This window comes from Calliphora vicina, chromosome 1 (genome assembly GCF_958450345.1).
Source record: "Calliphora vicina chromosome 1, idCalVici1.1, whole genome shotgun sequence".
In the NCBI taxonomy this organism is placed as follows: Eukaryota; Metazoa; Arthropoda; class Insecta; order Diptera; family Calliphoridae; genus Calliphora; species Calliphora vicina.
This window is the reverse complement of record NC_088780.1, coordinates 147,634,630-147,655,421: the sequence shown is the minus strand read 5'-3', so window position 1 is coordinate 147,655,421 and position 20,792 is coordinate 147,634,630. Positions and strand designations below refer to the sequence as shown.

The 20,792-nt window shown below is 32.1% G+C and overlaps 1 protein-coding gene across 1 annotated transcript; it reads right to left on the bottom strand.

The window, feature by feature from the left end:
• Positions 1-2,685: 2,685 nt before the first annotated feature.
• On the bottom strand, positions 2,686-3,251 carry LOC135953320 (uncharacterized). The gene is made up of 2 exons (XM_065503164.1): positions 3,237-3,251; positions 2,686-3,174 (listed from the first exon to the last, which is right to left on the bottom strand). The coding sequence occupies exons 1-2, from the start codon at positions 3,249-3,251 to the stop codon at positions 2,686-2,688; spliced, it is 504 nt and encodes a 167-aa protein (XP_065359236.1).
• Positions 3,252-20,792: the final 17,541 nt, after the last annotated feature.

The following is a 20,792-nucleotide window of genomic DNA, read 5'->3' as shown; positions in this document are numbered from 1 at the left end:
TCCTTTAAGATGGTTTTGATCGCTTAGTGGGATGCGAGTGGGATATATATCAAAATAAATGTTTTGTAACTCAAGACATACAATTTTTGTGTTAAAACATTTATTTTGATAGATATCCCACTCGCATCCCACTAAGGGACTAAAAATATCTTAAAGGAATGGACCTAGGCTTTCTTTTGAGCAAAAAAAAAAAATTAAAAAAGGGCCCATATTGGAAAAAAATTTTGATTTTGCAAAAAAAAATTAAAAAATTGTATGTCTTGCGTTACAAAATATTTATTTTGATAGATATCCTACTCGCATCCCACTAAGGGACTAAAAATATCTTAAAGGAATGGACCTAAGCTTTCTTTTGACTACAAAAAAAATTTTAAAAAAAGGGCCCATTTGGAAAAAAAATCGTATTTGCAAAAAAAAAAGTCAAAAATTGTAAGTCTTGAGTTAAAAAATATTTATTTTGATAGATATCCCACTCGCATCCCACTAAGCGACCAAAAGGGTCTTCAAGGATAATATCTAAGCTTTTGTTTGACCTAAAAAAAAAGATTAAAAAAGGGTCCATTTTGAAAGAAAAAAAGTCAACAAAGTTTTTGATTTTGCAAAAAAAGTCAAAAATTTTATGTTTTGAGTTACAAAATATTTATTTTGATAGATATCCCACTCGCATCCCACTAAGCGACCAAGTAGGTGTTCAAGGAAAATTTCTAAACTTTATTTTAAGAAAAAAAAAAAAAAAATAAAAAAAATAGCGTATTTTAAAAAAAAGTCAAAAAAGTTTTTGATTTCGGAAAAAAAATATTAAAAATTTTTTATTTTTTTTTTAAATATTTTTTTTCGAAAGATCGAAGAAATAGCTATCTATACTATTTGGAACACATTTTGCTAAGAACAATAGGTAATAAGTTACATGGATAAGAAAAAACCCCTGTTTGACCAAATTGTCAAAATTTTACCCCCTATAACTCAGAGAGTTCTCGACCGATGTTGTTGAAAAATTGTGTCTGAGTTACTATCCAATAGAGCTAACCTTGGTGCAAATTTCATCCCGATCGGAAGACATCGATTTCAAAAGTTGGTTCACTTGACATGAAATCCCCCCATCAAATCTCTACATGTTGCGTTGATTTGATAACACTGTGCTAGTTGAAAAAACTGTCAAGCGGGCACCCGGTGGGTTAAACTACTTCGAGTATACTGAGTTCAGTGGTGCTAACCGTTTTTTCATGTTAGCATTGTTTTCGAGATATAACGTTATTTCGAAAATCCAAATTACACAATAAAATTACCCTTAAGGCTTAAAATTGTTTTAATCTGCGCATTCGTTTTAAAATTGTAGTTTTTTTTGGGAAAAAAAATATTTTTTTTTACCAAAATTCCGTTTTTGAATTTTGCGAATATATGTTATGCAACCTCCTCCATTTTCGAAATAACTGTATATCTCGAAAACAAGAGCTAACCTAAAAAACTGTTAGCACCACTGGATTCAGCGTAATCGAATTAGTTTAACCAGCCGGGTGCCCCTCTTGACAGAAAAAAAGTGTCAATTTCGTGCACAGTGTAATTACTCCGTGAATGGAAAAAGTATGGAAATTTTAAATAAGAAATTGGTTTTAATTATTCTGTCATTTATTCTCACTTAGTTAATGAATATTATTTCGTAAACCAAAATATCGAAATTTGTGCCAACAAAGCGTCATATGCGGGAAGTTTTTCTTTACTTCTTCAATTTGAAAAAAGTGCCGCCGAAGCACATACGAATTGAAGACGAGAGACCTTGAAAGACGATTTTGGATGTCAGTATTGATGCGTGAACGCTATAAAATAATATAATTTTTGCACGGAATCATTACTTCCGATAAAAAATGGATCCATTACAATAACCCGAAGCGTAAGAGAACGTATGTAAATCCCGGCCAACCAGCCGAATCGACACCAAAACCAAATATTCATAGAGCTAAGGTAATTATCTGTATTTGGTGGGAGCAAAAGGGTCCTATTATGAGCTTCTGAAATCTAACCAGACCATCACAGGGAACCTGTACTGAATGCAACTGATTCGTTTGAAGCGAGCATTTGCAGCATAATGCCCAGAATATGCTACCAGGCATGAAACCGTAAAATTCCATCTTGACAACTCACGGCCACATGTTGCAATACCTATTAAAAACTATTTAGAACGAAGTGGTTGGAAAGTTTTGCCTCAGCCACTTTATAGTCCAGACCTGGCCCCATGCGACTACTGTTTGTTTCGATCGAAGCAGAACGCTCTCTATGGATTATGCTTCACTATGGAACATATTAGTTAATATTGGCTTGATTCGTTCTTGGCCTCAAAAGATAAGCCGTTCTTTTGGGCTCGGAATCCATATATTGCCAGAAAGATGGGAAAAGGTCATAGCTAACAATGGCCAATACTTTGAATAAACTAATATTGTTCAAATGTTGTTGTTCTATACGCCCACTAGAATAGTAATAAGGAATGTTTAAATGATCATAATAGGTCCTTTTTTCCTTTCCTGAATTCTGAGTTTTCAAAAATAATAAATTTTTTTTAATTTAACAAAAAGTTTAACAATATATTTCACTTAGATATAAGTAGGTAGTTATTCAAAATAAAATTAATCATAAATTACAAACAATTAAGTAAAAATAGTAGCAATTTGTAAAACAAAAATTAACAATTTATTACCAACCATGTTCCTTTTGCATGACATGCTTGTAAATTGTATACGGCACTGGATAAGGTTTTGGCACAGAGATCTTAATCTGTTTTATAATCTCTACCGGATAAGGTTTTTCAACCTCAACGGGATACGGTTTCTCCACCGTAAACGGTATACGTTTCTCCGTAATCTCGGGAACAATACGATAAGTAGGCACCTGAATTTCTTGTTGAACGGGTACATGAACAGCATATGGTTCGGGTATTTGTATACGTATGACATTAGGAACCTTAACCGCTACCGGATGGGGTATAGGCAAAGGGATTTTCTCAATAACTTGTACGGGGACAGGTTTGGAAATTTCCGAATAAGTTTCGTGGGTGTGATGATGTTGGCCGGCAGCTGACAATGACTGATGAGGATCAGATAAGGAGTAATCCTCGCTGCCAATATGAGAACTGATGACAAATGATGCAAAGCACAAATACAAGTAGATGGCAAAACATAAAATCTAAATGAATTGGATGCAAATTTTAAACATATTATTGTACTTAAAAAAGTTCTTGTACTTACATTTGTTGCTGCCATTTTAATTATCTAAAACTGTTTATGATTTTCTATTTATGTTTAAATAAGTTAAATTAATGATTTATGTTTTACTTAGTCGTGGTATGACTTAATACTGTAACTATTTTCTGTCATGGCCTTGGCTTTTATTCAAAAACCTTACTTTAAATCTTCCCCAACAAAAAGTGAAAGATTTGTGTTTATTGTGGTGAATATTTTTTTTAGTTTGTGTTTTTCACCACTACTACTCCAGTGCCTAAAAGGAAAAGTACTTTGTTTTTGGTCAGTATGTTTTTCTTTATATCTCGATGTCTGTCCATAATTATAATGACTCTCATATTGTGCAATCAGGCATTTATTATATCATACTCCAGCAATGCACTAGTGTTTTAAAATGAAAGTACCCTTAATTTTTGTGTTTTAGTCTATTGTCTGCTGTTCATTCATATGGCCATTAGAGCAGGAACTGCACAGTTTTGTAGTCGTTTTTGCATTTCGGAAGAAAATGGATCAAATAACAAGTGGAAGTAAAATTTTCATACAACGATAATCACAGGTAGCGCCCTCTCTTTAAAAAACTGCAACAGTCATAAAAAGTTATAGGAATACTTGCAATGGATTTACAAGTTGAAAGTGGATTGAGTTACATTTAAAAATAGTTAACAGAGTTGCCAGGAATTTTTTGGATGTCGCTTTTTAGGGATAAACATTTTACTCTGGCCTATTTGTTTAAAACGGGCATATGACCTTCGTCATTGCTGTAACAGTTAAAACTAGACAATTTTCCAAACCGTTTCTGAATCGAGGTCGAGGCTGAAATATTAAGCTACTTTTACTTGGTTAGTCCAGAAACCCATTTGATGAAGTAAAGTAGAGTTGGCTGTACAGTTCAATATGTGGAAGTTGTCATGAGGAAATAGGCATTATGCATTTTGCCAACCTCAGCTGTGTCAGAACAAATCTTGTTTTCTCTGTGCCTGCTATGGTGGAAGACATCCAATAAGGAATGCTTCAACTTCGAAATTGATATCGTCTCTACGAATGTTTAAGGCTGCCGTATACTGGCATACATGCTGTGGTTCCAAATTCAAATCTAAATAGCTGGACAAAATAATTTGGTGGCTTTTTTATATTGATTGGGGACTTCTGAAGTCAAACATTATGTTCTGTATTAAGTATTTTTGGAGCTACAGTAGGATCTAGATCAGACGGTTCCATGGGGGGTGAGAAAATTAAATTACCACCAAAAATATGAGCGAGTATTTCTTAAACTTCACGTACTCCTCTCGTGAGAACCAAACGATCAATTAAAACAATTTTTTTCCATTGAATGAGAACACATTGTTAGCATGTAATAAACTATATTTCGCTTTATTCTGAAGACACACATTTGCATAATTTTGTCCGGCTAGATTTTGATTGGAACTAATTGTGTAGCATTGTAGTTGGTAATAATTTCTCTGATATCATCCAAGATGAAACTGTTCTGTCAACATTACATTTTGTTCAAATACTGGGAGATCTTTCGTTTCCTCGATTAGATTCGTATTAAAAATACCACCATCAAAATAGATGGTTTTGTCATTCCGTTTGTAACACATTGAAATATTCTTCGCAGACCCACAAATGCATATTTATTCTGGGTCCTCATTAAATTCTAAGACGATCTATCCGTCCATCTGTCTGTTGAAAACACAATAGGGCCCTAACGAAAGGGGCTAGCTGACTGAAATTCCACAAATACTCTCTGTTGCTAAGTTTTGTTTGGTATTGAAAATGAGCAATATCGGTCCATGATTCCTCCTAGCCCCCATATAAATGTTCCCCCGGAATACTGTTTAAGCAGTCATAAATATGTTGATTTTGAGCCAATCCACATAAAATTTTCCACAAATTAGTTCTAAGTACTTTGAAATTATGGCGAAAATCGGACAGCATTTGTCGCTAGTCCCCATACAAGGCCCCCCACAGAAAATTGCTTAAACATTCATAATTGTCTTATAATAAATAATATCGTGATGAAATTGGACATAAACATGTTTTATACACAGAGAAAACAGATTCGAAGTGGCAACCGAATTAGTAGTCAATCGAATGATTCGGTTGCACAGTTAGAATTTTAAGTTTCTAGCAAACGAAAATCTGTTGTTATGGAAGAATTTCGGTTGAAGCAACCAAACCTTGGTTATCCCTTATGCAATTTTGTAGTCACAACTGTAAAATTCGGTCACCAAGGCAGAATCATTCGATTGGCAACAAATTCGGTTGTTACAACGAATCTGTTTTCTCTGTGTATGAACCTAAATATTTACACCAATTTTTGTGAGAATCGGTCCATAACAGAAAGCATTTGGGCAGCTTTTAATATATATTGACTGGATGTCACTGGTTTCCATACGGCCTTGAATAATCCTTATTGCCAAGTTATTTTAAATCTTGTCAAGCTATTAAAAAATATGTTTTAATTTAAAAGCTTTGCGACTAATGATTTCTGTTTGAAATTGTTACTTGGAAACCAATACACTTTTGATGGAACGATTCTAAACTAGTTCTTCATTTAATGGTATTTTGCTTGAAATTGTAGTTTCCGAAACTACTTCTACGTAAGTATTATTTTATTTTTAAAATATTATTTGTAAAAATACCAAACATCAACAATAAACAGTGATTTTATACTTTCTGGCCATATTTTCTGGGTGTTTTTCGGCCAAAGCTCGCTTCAAACGAATCAGGTTCCCTGTGATGGTCTGGGCAGCTCATAATTGATAATACCCTTTTGATCCTACCAAGAGCATTACCTTAGCACCAGGGATATTTGGCTTTGGTGTCGATTCGGCTGGTTGGCCGGGCTTCAATATCTTACGCTTTGGATTATCGTAATGGATCCATTTTGCATCGCATGAAATGATTCGGTGCAAATTTTGCTTTCTTTTATAGCGTTCAAGCATTATTTCCGACAAATAAATCGGTATCTCAGCATCAATTCATTTGGTACCCAATTTCCCTGCTTTTTGATGAATCCTGCTGCTCGCAAACATTTTGAAATTGCTGCTTGAGTAGTTCCCAATGATTTTGCAAGCTCTTGTTGAGTTTTACAACAATATTCATGGAGTAATGCCTCTAATTCTTAGTCTTCAAACTTTTTTTTTTGCTGGCCTGGGCGATCTTTGTCTTCCGTATCAAAATTACCACTTCCAAACCGCACAAACCATCTCTCGCAGATTGAAACCTATGGAACGCATTCACCATAAGCTTTTGTGAGCAATCGGTGTGCTTTAGCGTCACATTTTTACAAATTAAAGAAGTAATTCAAAACTTCCCACATATGACGCTTTGTTTCTAATTGCGTTTTCTTTTCTGATACAAAATGTTGCCAACATATTTTGTATTATTTATTACAATTATTAATATATTTAACGATTGAAATAGAACACAATTCATTGCCATTTATACAACTTTCTTTTATGTAGCTTCGAAATATTCTTTTTGCTTCCATTAATGCAAACGAACTTCAAAAACAATATTTAGAAAAACTGTTTAAAAAGTGGTGCATTTCTAACTCTTTGATCAAACTGAGGGTGAAACATGTAGCATATTTTCGGGATTTTAGGGCAACATTATTTGAAAATAACAGGTTATATGCTTACTAGGGTATTCATTCGACTAATGATCGTTCGATTAATTGAATAATTTCTTACGAATAATTATTCGAACAATTTAAAAATGGCCATTTTCGAATAACGAATAATTCGAACAATTTTATGTAGAATAATCGAATAAAACGAATGAATGTTCATATACACACCGTCACAAAAGTATACATACGATCGACTTATTTGGCTTTTTGTAAACATCTATTATATAAAAATACAAGGCCTGACTCATTCAATCACTCACTCACCCACTCACTGATGAGTGAGTGAATGAAAGAGTTCGTCTTATACATTATTTTGAACGTCGCGACGTTGAACATCTTTGTCTAACATGGTAATAAACTTTTTGGGTATTTGTAAATGCATCAATCATGCACTGCCTGACTTCAAATTAGCCACGTTCACTGACAATGATATCAAACTTTGGAGAGATTCCCTTTATTGTGTAATTCCCCAAGACCACTTTATTAAGCTAAGATTCTGCAACATCGATAGAGCTTGATGTATAATACAATTTGTTATAAATAATTTAGAAATAGTGAATAATTAATATACTAAAGAAAAAAATTCTTAATACGTTTATATTGTATTTGAATTCAGGATCATGTCCAACTAGCTCAACTTTTTTAAAGCATAGCTCCAAAACGGAAACCAATGGGTTTGCTAGTCAATTGGTTTGTAGATTGTTAGGGAGTTAATCTGATCAGAATATCGCTGTTGAAAATTTAATGATGGACTTTGTTTTTGAATGTTTTTTAACATTATTAATACTTGAATTGTTAACTTTAACGTTATTTTTGTTATTCTTTAACAATAAAATATTAAAAAACCGACATCAAAACTTCATTCTTTACTTTTTTAAAAAAATTTAAATTATTCGAATAATTCGATTAATTTTAAACGTGTGATCGAATTATTCGAACAAGTTAAAATCTCTTAAAAGGCAGAATAAAGGCATGATTTATGCCAGAAAAGAAAACGACATAGGTGAGAATAAATGACAGATATATATCCATGAATATTTTTTTATGGCGCATCAAATGATACACCGCCTTTTTAAGTCATACACCCAATATTTTTCACTGACGATTTTTGCGTATATATTTGTCATTCGGCTTGTAATTTCTAACTTCTATTCAAAATTATAATACTGAAATTTCCTTACCTGGCAACCCAGTTATTTATATTGTAGTTTTAAGCTTAAAACACTTGTGATCTTGTAACAAGTGCAGATCATTGTTTATTTATTTTTTATATTTTCATTCATTCAATATTCAAACAATTGTTACTGTGTCTTGTTGAAAAGTTTAAGTAATTTGATCTGAAAACGTGCCTGAAACACAAATACATAATAATACAATTTCAGTTTCTTTTCATTTGCAAAAATAAAAGGCAGTGTAATTTAAGGTGGTGTGGGGCACAATTAAACTAAAGTTCAATAAACAATAAACAAACTACTACAAGCTTTCGAGATAAATGGAAAAAAGCTTGAATTAAAATCTTGTTAAGAGTTTAATTGAAACAAATTTATTTTCAAATCAAAGTTAGAGAGTACTAGTTACATATAAATAATATAAATTAAAAGATCAATATAAAAGTTATGGTTTTTTATAAGTAGCATATCTTTTGTTAAAGGAAGCCATTAAAAATCTACAGTTTTACATTTCCTTAGATAATTCTGATTCCAAATTTTACTTTGCAATACTGGTCTTTATTTAACACCGACTTTTACTCTAACAAAACTTGTTGATATTCTTTAGGGGTTTGTTTAACACACATTTGCCTCTAATTAAATAAACGTTCTAAACGAACAATAACTTTGTTATTTTTTGGGTCCAAATTCAAAAAATATTTCTTAGAACCATTATTTGCATTTGTTTAAGAATAAAATTCTGTGAAAATCTAAGAAGAGAAAAAAAAACGACAAAATAACAACAAAATAACAACAAAGAGCTATTGCGTAAAACAACACACACTTACCAAATTGAGGACAAACGCATTTTGTTTACGAACGGCCCGGCCCGGCCAGACTGACCGTTCAAACGCATTGTGAAAAGATCAATATGGCTTTGAGAAGATTTCAGCGAAATTCTCAAAGACATGCAAATTAGAAACGCTTAAAGATTTTGCATAAAAGAAAAACAACAACCATTGTTTATGTTTACTTAGCTACACTCAAACAAAAACTTTGTTCCAAATATATTCGAATTTTTAGGCAAATTTTAACCAGCTACTGCCAGCAATTTTAAATTTGAGTGTATAATGGTTTATATTGAAATTTTGCTTGTGCTTTCAAAACAAAACAAACAAAAAAGTATCTAAAGACATTGTATGAAAAGTACAAAGAAATTTTTGTTCTAACTGCCGACAACAAAGACATGGTATGCAAAGCATGAGTTTTAAGTAACAAAAAAAAAACAAAAACAAAATTGTTACCAAAGACATTGGTTCATCTTTTAGCCATCAGTAGTGAAAATAGCAACATCATCAAGCTACAACAGCAGCAGTTTTGTCGTCATCTTGGGCTGCTTAAACACATTTTGAAAAGCTTTGAAGATGCAAACAAAAAAAAAATACTTTAAGTTTATCTGTGATCATTGATGTTCGGCTATTTGAAAGACTTTATTGTTTTTTTGGATTCAAATAGTTATTTAAGTGTTACAGTTACCGATAATAACTCGTTTATATTTTCAAATCACACAACTTGACACATGTTTGTAGCAGACTCATTTGGTTGCCCTTTGGGTTCGATTCCTGCCTCAGATTCGCTGCTGTGTTCGGTAAACTTGGAATATTATTTATTTTCTTTTACTAATAAACTACTAAACAAAACGTATTTCACATTAAATACCCGGTAGGAGTCAAGCAGAAGTATATGTAGGGATCTGAATGCGTAAGACACAATGTTAGTGTGTCTCCTAAGGAAGGCCTACGTTCAAGGTCATTGTCCGGTTGTATTTATGTCCATCTACAGCAAAAGGCTCTGTTGTAATGTGTTCTGTTGGCCCTCATTATTCAAATCAATCTTTTCTTGCAGATGGAAAACAAAGAATTTCATAAAAACATTTTTAAAAATTCAGAACAGATCCATATGGATCTAACTGAAACTTGACAGGATTCCATGTTCCTACCTCAAATATTGAACTAATGGATGATACCTTAGTATTGGGGACTCATGTCCCAAATCGACTGGGGTATCTGGCTCAACGGATGAAGAATATGAGTTATTGGATTCAACGCTTAACATGTAACCGAAAATTTCCAAGGAGACGGATCCACTCCCGAAAAACTGAACCTTCAAACGGGTAGCAAGTGCAGATGCAGTTAGTACATTTCAGTATAAAAGCGACAGTGCTGTTGCTTCTCCCTTACCATCATATAAGGATGTGGAGCAAGATGGAAGACTTTTAATTTCGCCTGAGTTCCCGAAGGAAATATGGTTTGACGACCAGCTGGAGCTGAAAAAGTTCTCGATTATACTGCATTTTGCATGCTGCACATACAAACCTGGGTGGTTCGTATTCAACTGCAATGGCAGTGATTCGGCACAATGGATCTGGGATCATGATCCTATAATAATGTCATTCTTAAAGTTGATTCGGAAGACGTGGTATCACAAGCGGAAATATTCGTAGGGTATTTTCCCGAAAGCCTGAAACCATGATTAGCAGAATGCTTTGACTTGGCTATGGGTAAGGGACAGTCAACAAGGAATTAACAATGATGCACCCAAAAAGTCTAAAGTAAGTGACAAAGCGATGCAGACAACGGTGACCAACCTTCTTGTTCTGGAAGAATTACCAAGCCCGGTGAAGAAGGAAGTACCCACTTTGTCTGGTGTGGTCAGTCTGGGCCAAGCGCACAAAATTGTTAACACAGTCATCGGACCTGAACAAAGCTTCACCTCTCAATATTGACATCTCAATATTGACATCTCAATTCCGGGAGGTTAACCTCATTTCCACATTAGATCAAGCTGCTGCGAAGTAGAAACGGCTCTAGCCTAAAGAATCTATATCGGCTAGCAGCAAGACGAGTGATCGGTCAATAGATAATACACCATTTCCTTTTTGGGTGATACCAATTGGAGAAATATTCAAATCTGACTCAGCTCTCTCACAGGAAGAATGCAAATTTTCTCGAAACACCTTATAAATAAGAAAACAATGGATGTTATGACATTGTTTGACAAGACAGTTTCTCCTGTTATATCATTACAAAACTCTTACTAATGGGAATTGGAGGTCAAACCCCAAACAGAACCGCCACAAGCTGCATACAAATTACCTCAGAATACCATTTGCACGAGGAAACGTTTCATGGAATATAATACCATGTGGACAATTCATCCTGGAATGTCATTGGAGGAGCCATCCTAACCACAACATCATGCAGTCATAGCCCCCCGAGTTAGACTCCAACATACTCCATATTCAAACAAAAATATTTTCCAGATAGCAAATCGTAATTATCGAACGACATTCAAAAAGACATCATCAATTCCACGGTCGCATGAATGTCGTAATCGGAGGTCATCCACTTCTTCTTCGTGTCTGCTTAATATGCCGTCCTTCCTAATTTGTGACCAGCTTGTGGTACTCGGCACAAATTTTGGACAAATATTGGTATTGGGGCCATTTTTGATCTAATCCGAAACCAAATATACACAGAGAAAACAGATTCGTGATAGCAACCGAATTTGTTGCCAATCGAATGATTCGGTTGCACACATAGAATTTTTCAGTTCTAACAACAGAAAGTCAGTTGATAAAGAAGAATTTCAGTTGAGGCAACCAAACTTTAGTTACCCCTTACAAAATATTGTAGTCACAACTGTAAAATTCGGTCACTAAGATAGAATCATTCAATTGGCAACAAATTCGGTTGCTATCACGAATCTGTTTTCTCTGTGTACGGTCGGACTCTAGTAACCAACCTTGATTTTAAGACTAGTTCCATTTTCGTTACTATAGTAACCATCACCGATCTTCTCAAATCCAATTCACTAATTTAATGCTCTGAATAAAAAAATTTGTATGTTGACTACTTATTTTGTTTTGGTTTTTGTGTATTTTTATGTATGTTTTTGCTACTATAAAACAGACAAGTTCGTTCTTTCAATCGTTCGATCGATCGATTCATGCCAGGTCGGCAGGCAGTCAAAAAACAAAAACCTCAAGACTCTAAAAAAGAACAAAACTCTACAACAACATGTAAATATACTCGTACAATATACAGATGAAACATACAACAAACAAACAAATACTTATTTATTTGGTTGCAGCAACAAACAACCTTCCAAAAGCTAAAGAAAAGAAAGAACACAAACTTTATCAAGCAGCGTTAAATTGCCAAATTCAAAATTTATGGTTTAACTTCATGATTTTCATAAATTTTCATTTCTGAAACGTGTCCTTCTTTGTCATTGTTTTTCCATACGTACTGCATCATTTCAAGATCAAGTTAAATCCAAACTAACAATAACTACAACTTGTACAAAGTGGTAACAGTAGCCTTTTTCTTTTTCTGTTTTTATTTTTTTCCTACTTGCAATCATTTTTTTTGGTTCCTTTCTTAACATTTGTGCCAAGATGTATTGTATTTTAAGCTTGAAATGATGGGGCGGCTTAGATTTTTAGCTTAAAGATAAATACGTTTTGCCAACAATTGCAAACCCCAAACATCAACTTTCTATGGTTTTGTTAACATTTTAAATACGAGCGAGGGCAACCAACCAACAAGTAGCTGGGTAGACTTCATAAAAGTTCATGAGTTTTTTTTTATTATTATTCGTTGGTTTATTTGCATGTGATTGAAATGTGACTTTAATATTTGTATTGTGGCAATAAATTTATATGAGAGTTTAGCTGGGCTCCTTTATCGGTAACAATATAAAGAAAATAAAGATATGCAAATTAAGTTTTTTTTACTCCTTTGGAGATACTTTAGTTTAATAAAACTTTTTTTAATGATGTTGAAATCTGTTGTTTAAAGAAAAATTATTGAAATTATAAGAAAAACGTGATGAGATTTCAAATAAAATCATAAGCTTTTGTTTATTATTAGCATATCAAATCTAAACGAAATGCTAAAGTTTTTATATGAACATATGTATGGATGTATGCATAATTCAATAATATGAATGAAATATAAAGAAATTTAGAAATAGAGATTTGGTAGATTATTTTCATAAATTTGGTTTGAAAATAGTAAAATAGTTCAAGTGCTTCTAAAAACTAAAATCAAAGTAATTTAATATTGCTCAGAACGGAATTAATTCTTAAATCTATTTTCGAAATCAAATTAAATTTTATATCTTAACCATTCCTTTAGTGAATTCATTATGAATTAGTGTATAGGCCTAATACTTTGTACTTCAAATATATGGAATTCATTCTTTATAGAATAAATTCCTTATTGAATCATTAAAATTTTCTCGAATTCAAATCCAATACAAAATAAAACTATAAAATTAATTGAATTAATTAATTAATAATTCAACAATGAATGAATTCTATTTAACTAAAAACCTTCGAATGAAGCTAAAGAATAGAAAAGGAATCGATTTATGGAATGAATTGCTGACATTTTTCAATTACGAATTAAGATTTTAGTAAATTAAGCTAAAATTTAATAATGGTATATATGAATCAAATGTCGATGCAGTCGTGATATTTTTCTTATATCTCAGCCATTTGATATCTGATTTCCCTGATTTGAAGTAGCAACCGAACTCGGTACAAAATAGCAAAAAAAAAAACAAATTGAACGAAACCTGATTTATACGTAAAATTTTAAAGGACATCATACATTTATCTATCAAATAAAATCAGATCAGATTTAATGTTGTACATTGTATGGTAATTTTTTTTTTCAATTTTCAAAACGTCATATTTTTAACCGGAAAGTGTCTCGAGAAGAGTTTTTCTTTTCTCGCACTTTTTCATTTCCCGGGAAATCGGAATTGATTTTGAAATTTCCCGGGATCCCGCCTAGAACAAATTAATCAATTTTAAGAATGTAGACTTCGTTAAAAATCTAAAAAATGTCTTTAAATGTAATTGGATACAAATAAACAAATTTAATATAAAGATCAGAGACCGAAAATAACGGGTTCACTTTCATTTCAATGGTAAATTCTCATTCGCAGCCATTTAAAAATAATTTTTTGTGATATATCACTGAGAGAGTGATTTATTCGAGAACAGTTTAGGTTTGGGGTTGAGAGAAACAGAAAAGAAACAAACACAAATAATCTGGATGAGTGATTTATAATTTATTCTTTTCGTAAAGGTCAGCTTGTGACTTTTATTTGCGAACAAAAAGTTTTATAACAAATTAAAAAAAAAATCTCATTTCTGTATTTAGACTTCATTATTTTCATATTCATCATATTCTTTCCATAATTTGTTAAAAATTACTAAAAATATGTTATTGTATGTAAATAAAAGAGAAAGCAACAGTTATTAAGAACAAGAACAAATGAATTTTTTATCTCACATCAAACCATTAAAAAACAACAAAAACAAATAAAGGTCATACCCAACCATTTAAATAAAAATCATTTTATAACTGTTATTTTCAGTGATTTATTTTTATCACATAAATATAAATCACAATTTGGGGTTTTTAGTATATGGACGAATTATTTTCGATCTCTGATAAAGATATAAGCTGACACGATTTGTAATTTTTGTTATATACAAACCTGTCACCATTTGTCAGTTGAAGGGCTTTAATTTTCATTAGATTTTCTTCTACCCTCATTAGATTCTTAAATCAAAAATTAAGTAAAGATGTTAATTAAAACTTGAAGAAAATAATGAATATTTTGAATAATGAACTTGTTATTGGTCTATTTTGGTTAAATCTTTGTTATTGTATGAAACTTCTGCATTTGTTTTGGAGCTTTAAGCTTCTTTTAGAGAAAGTCAAGTTCAAAAAACATCAAATAAAACTAAGGAAAATAATTCCCGGGAATTCTCGAACAATTTCCCGGGATTTCGGGATTGAAAATTTTGCGGAATTCCCGGGAATTCCAGTGGAAAACTCTAGTCTCGAATCAAAAAGTCTATAATTCGAATATACTTGTCTGCTTTGAGATGAATCATCCCAATTGTAATTATTGTTTAGATATCACATTTATATTTTTCTACACAGAGAAAACAGATTCGTGATAGCGACCGAATTTGTTGCCAATCGAATGATTCGGTTGCACACATCGAATTTTTCTGTTCTATCAACAGAAAGTCAGTTGATAAAGAAGAATTTTGGTTGAATCAACCAATTTTTTGTTACCCCTTTCAAAATATTGTAGCCACAAATGTAAAATTCGGTCACTAAGGTAGCATCATTCGATTGGCAACGAATTCGGTTGCTATCACGAATCTGTTTTCTCTGTGTATTTTCTTTATTATACCCTTCACCTTCGTGAGAAGGGTATACATATATAAGTTTGTCATTCCGTTTGTAATTTCTACATTTTTCATTTCCGACCCTATAAAGTATATATATTCTGGATCCTTATAGATAGCGGAGTCGATTAAGCCATGTCTGTTGAAATCAATTTTCTGAAGACCCCAGATATCTTCGGGATCCAAATCTTCAATAATTCTGTCAGACATGCTTTCGAGAAGTTTGCTATTTAAAATCAGCAAAATCGGTCCATAAATAACGGAGATATGAGCAAAAAACCGGGACAACCTCGATTTTTTACCTATTTTTGATCTATATCTGGATTACTAAGTCATTAATATAGACAATATGGATATCTAATGATAGATATTTCAAAGTCCATTGCAACGATGTAGATAACGCTATAGTAAGTTGGACCTACAATGGGTCAAAATCGGGAAAAAAAATTTTTATCATAAATTTTTTTCCAAAAAAAAAAATTTTAAAAAAATTTGGAAAAAACTTTTTTTTAAAAAAATCAAATTTTGTTTACCTAAAAATATTTAAAAAAAATTATTTTAAAGTATAATTTGGTGAAGGGTATATAAAATTCGGCACAGCCGAATATAGCTCTCTTACTTGTTATACCCTTCAGCTTCGTGAGAAGGGTATATATAAGTTTGTCATTCCGTTTGTAATTTCTACATTTTTCATTTCCGACCCTATAAAGTATATATATTCTGGATCCTTATAGATAGCGGAGTCGATTAAGCCATGTCCGTCTGTCTGTCTGTCTGTCTGTCTGTCTGTCTGTCTGTCTGTCTGTCTGTCTGTTTAAAAAAAAATTTTTTAAATTTAAAAAAAAAAAATTTTAAATTTAAAAAAAAAAAATAATTAAATTTAAAATAATAATCGAAAAATTTTTTTTTTCAAAAAATTCAAAAAACAACTGGAAAAAAAATTAAATTTTGTTTACCTAAAAATATTTAAAATTTTGAAGTATAATTTGGTGAAGGGTATATAAGATTCGGCACAGCCGAATATAGCACTCTTACTTGTTTTTTATTATTATTGTGAATTAAATGTTAATGAATTCAAAATTAACTGAAATTTCCATATTGTCGCTAATTGCCAACTCATTACTTTAACGTCAAGCAATTGTCAAATATTCGCGATATAAGAGCTTGAGAAATTTTATAAAAACTGTAAAATAATCGAAATATAAACCATTTTGAAATTAATAAAGCATTCTTGGATTGAATCGAAACGAAGCAAGATTCTGTTTGTTTTATAGTCAGCGATAGAAAACTAAAGTTGTCCAATTTTAAAATCTTAAAAAAGCTTAATGTGCTGTTTTTCTATAGCGAACGAGTACTTTGAGTGGAAATTTAACATGTGTTTTGTTATTGTAACAAAAACAAAATACATGTAAAACGTCCACTCAAAGCAATCGTTCACTATAGAAAAATAGCTTTGAAATGTTTTGAGTAGTACACAAAAGTACTCATATTTTACCACTCATGTTACTCACATTTCATTAGGATGCTTTTTAAGTTGCGTTTGACATGCAAACTCTAAAACAATTTTATAAATTTGTTTAACTAATATTTTTTTACAAATTAAGTAATAAATTTGCCATTTAACAGAGATAAACTATTAATTTTTCTGAGAAGATCTTATCTAATTTAATAAAAGTATTCATATTTCTATATCACCTAGTCTCATTCAATTGCGATTACAAATTACACTGTGCGATAAAATAAAATTGTTGTCGAATCTTTTTTAGAAATTTGGCAAACACATCCAAAATCTTGAGTTCCTGATAAAAAAAAACTAGAGTTTCGTGTTCGGTTTTTTGGAAACTCAAAAAAAAAACCGGGTTTTCGTACCTTTATCGTACTTAGAAGCCAGTAACTTAGTTGAAGATAAACTGATTTTAAGTTTCTGCGAGGATTTAAAAAGAAGAAAATTAGGCCTTTCGGATGTTACATTTCTCCATCAAATATTTTTTTTGGAATTTTTTATAAAATACCATGTAAAAACATCTCCGAATTCAGAAAATGGTGAAATGTTTGCTGGATACACACAGATTTCTCAAGATTTCTTAAAAGGCATACATAACATTTCTTAAGTCCTCCGTTTCTTCTTTCTAAATCTACTGAGAAACTTAAAATCAGTTGATATTCAACCAAGTTACTGGCTTATAAGTACGATCAAGATTTTGTGGGTGTTTGGCAAATTCCTAAAAAAGATTCTTCTTGTACTCGACAAAACCTAACAGAAATGCCTTCCCAGGTATTTCTACTTCACTCTTATTTGCATCACTGTTTTATTAACCCAAATAAAGCTCTGTTATTAATTTCAGAATTTCAAATCATTTATTCACACTCTATCGCTAATTGCGTTAAAATGTCAATTACATGTAAATGTTTTTCCAAAGCATTCAATCTTAGTATCTTTCTGTTCTATACATTTTCAAAATGTAGTTGTAAAACCACAATAACAACAACAGCAACAACAATAACAAAAATTCTTCAAAAAAATAATTACACATCGAATAAATAAAGTAATTAAAAACGTTTTGAAATCGGAGTAAATTGTCGGTTGCCAACTCAAAAAAAAAGAAATAAAATAAACGAAAACATTTCACATACAATGTTAATAAAAACATGAAAATACAGGTAAAGGTCTGCATAAGGAACTAAATGATTATATTAATGGATTCTACAAAAGGATGGAATTTCCAGCTGAAATTTAGAATGACTCATAGTGGTTCAAATGGGAAATAATAAGATAATAAATATAGATCTTTGGAGACTTATAGTTTTGACAGAGTTATAGACAGGGTCTTCAGATTTCGAAAAATTAATTAATCTTGCAACCTGCTAAAATTCAGATCATCAACATAAACCAACTGGAATGTGAATAAGCCTACCCAGCTCGTATCATTTGCAAAAGTTATTTCATTAGTGAACTTCTTACTTCAAAAGCTTTCACTGTAGTCAATCATCTAAACTAAACCAAAAAAAAAGTGTTCAAACTAACGAATCAACAAAACACAGTCGCAATTCAAAAAAAAATAAATAAAAACAAATCTTAAAATAAAAACAGATTTAAATTGAAATCTTTAAGAGTTTGTAAGTTAAGCGAAAAGAAAATTGTTAACTAAACGCGTTTGTGTCTCAACCATTGTCGGAACGTCACATCAAACAAGACCATAAATCTTTAAAAGTGGCCAAAGTCAAATCATTTGCATCCTACTCGATAAATTCGTATGAATTGCAAACGCAGCAAATGCAGCGCACAACTACAGCAACAACAAGAAAAACCTTAAAATTGAAAAGAAATCCAAAAAAAAAGATGAACGAAGAACGGTTGCTTTAACTTTATTTTCGTATTTGGTCGTTTGGATTTTGTAAAACCAAAAATGGCTAAATGAAAATAAAAAAATTCTATAAACTGAAAAAAAAAAAATTAAACTCTCATCACGGCTTTTTGTTGCTGACGCTGCTGCTGGTGATGTTGATGATGTTGATGCTGGCAGACAAATGCTAGAGATGAAAAGGACACACCGATTTGTTGTTTTCTTATATATTTTATTCCTTAGTTGATTCTTCTTCCGATGATGATGATGATGATGACGATGCATTGAACTTGCTGCTTCTCTTCTTTTATTCTGTTGTTTTGCATTTGCAATAAAATGCATGCCTAAAAACGCATTTTGCTCTTGTAGTATTTGTGCAACGTTTAATAAACAAGATCTCATGTCGATTGCCACAAATTAGCGAAATAAATTATAAAAATAAAAAGAAGCAAAATGCTCTCGTATACATTCCCCACCACAAATCTCCAAAGGATTATCAACATCAACTACTACTCTACTCGTACTAAAAACTACTGCAGTACAAAAGAACTTTGTATAAGATCTTTTAAGACATCATTTGTGAAGTAGAAATTGTAATAATTTTGTTTCGTTTTTTTTGGTTTTGTGCTTTGAAAACCTTTAAGCCAAAAAGTGCTTGTTTTTCCTATCATCTGGTTATAAATTAGGGATATTCACTTAAAAGTACGCTGATTGAATATAGTGTGCTGGACTATCAGTCTGAGGGCTGCTCTAAAATCTCTGGGTGTTTCTGCAATAACAAAAGACAAACATATTGAATAAAACCAATGTAATGTAATAGGCTAAATACCAATCAGACTGTCACCGTTAGTATAGACAATTCTGGAAAATCTTATTTATGATCCAGTTTAAGACTCTCCTCTCCTAGACTGTGATACAGTTATTGTTTCCATCCAGGATATGCTTAGTCTGTCTAGGTTCTTCAAAAGTCTGCTTCCTTTAAAATCTTCTTTACCACAGAGCTGTTTTGTATCTTTGGAATTTGTTTGTTAATGGGCGAAGCTTCTAATAGTAGATTCGACGAGATAAACGCTTTGGCTAACGACTTATTATAATGCAAATGCAACGGATGCATTCCAAGGAGATGAATTCGTTGGCTCTATAAGTTAGGACTAGCTACTGAATATAATCCGATGAGATAAATGCTTCGGCACTCGGTCGGCTAACGACTTTAAAAAAAACACAAATACAAACTGCGAAGCGTTTGGCTTGTCTGCAGATAGACCCAGAGTCTCTGGCGGGAATCGAACCCGAATCAGATTAATAGTTCAGCACACTATCGACTGGTCTATCGGTGCATCCATAATTATGGGTAATAGATGCAATCTGATGAGATAAATTCTATTGCTTCCATCGCCTAACTACGACTTATTGACTAAATCTAGCTGATGAATGTTTCGACTCTCGGGCGGCTAACTGCGGATTTTAACTACGGTATTATTACGAAGTAAGAACTATGGCATCGTCTACTTATACTTTGTTATCCGGGAGCAAAGTATAAGTAGATCGGGACTTCGATTCCAGTTCCCCTTTGTTCATATAATTCTTAGATGTGTTATATTAAATTTCGCATAAACTATTTGGGAATTACTAACAACAATATACTAATATACATTGTATTAGTATTAATTATGCTAATTTGATGGATTGACTTTTGTTTGCTCTGCATGTCTTTTTTAAAATACCGTTGACAAGACTATTGTATGGAAGTAAGGATGGGACTAGGGACAGATCAATGGAAAACAAACTTTTTGGGGATTATACTGAAAGGTAGAGCTTTTAATTATAGTGTGAACATAGGCACAGACAATGAAGATTGTTATAAATAGCTCAACCCTACTAAACATGCCCTTAATTCAGGCGCTGATCCAGAGGGGGTGAAATAGGAAATAAAAAAAGGAATGAAATGGAAAATGCTGAACAAATTTTAATTTCACCATAAGCAACCACCCCCTAATGGTTGACCTGGATCCGCGCCTTCCTTAATTAAATATTTTTCAAGTGAAAACATAACTAATATAGTCAAATATGCTTAAGAAATAGTGAAGCAAATCCGGGAACATAATTTGGAGATAACAAACACTCAAGATATCCTCCTCATATCCATTCAGC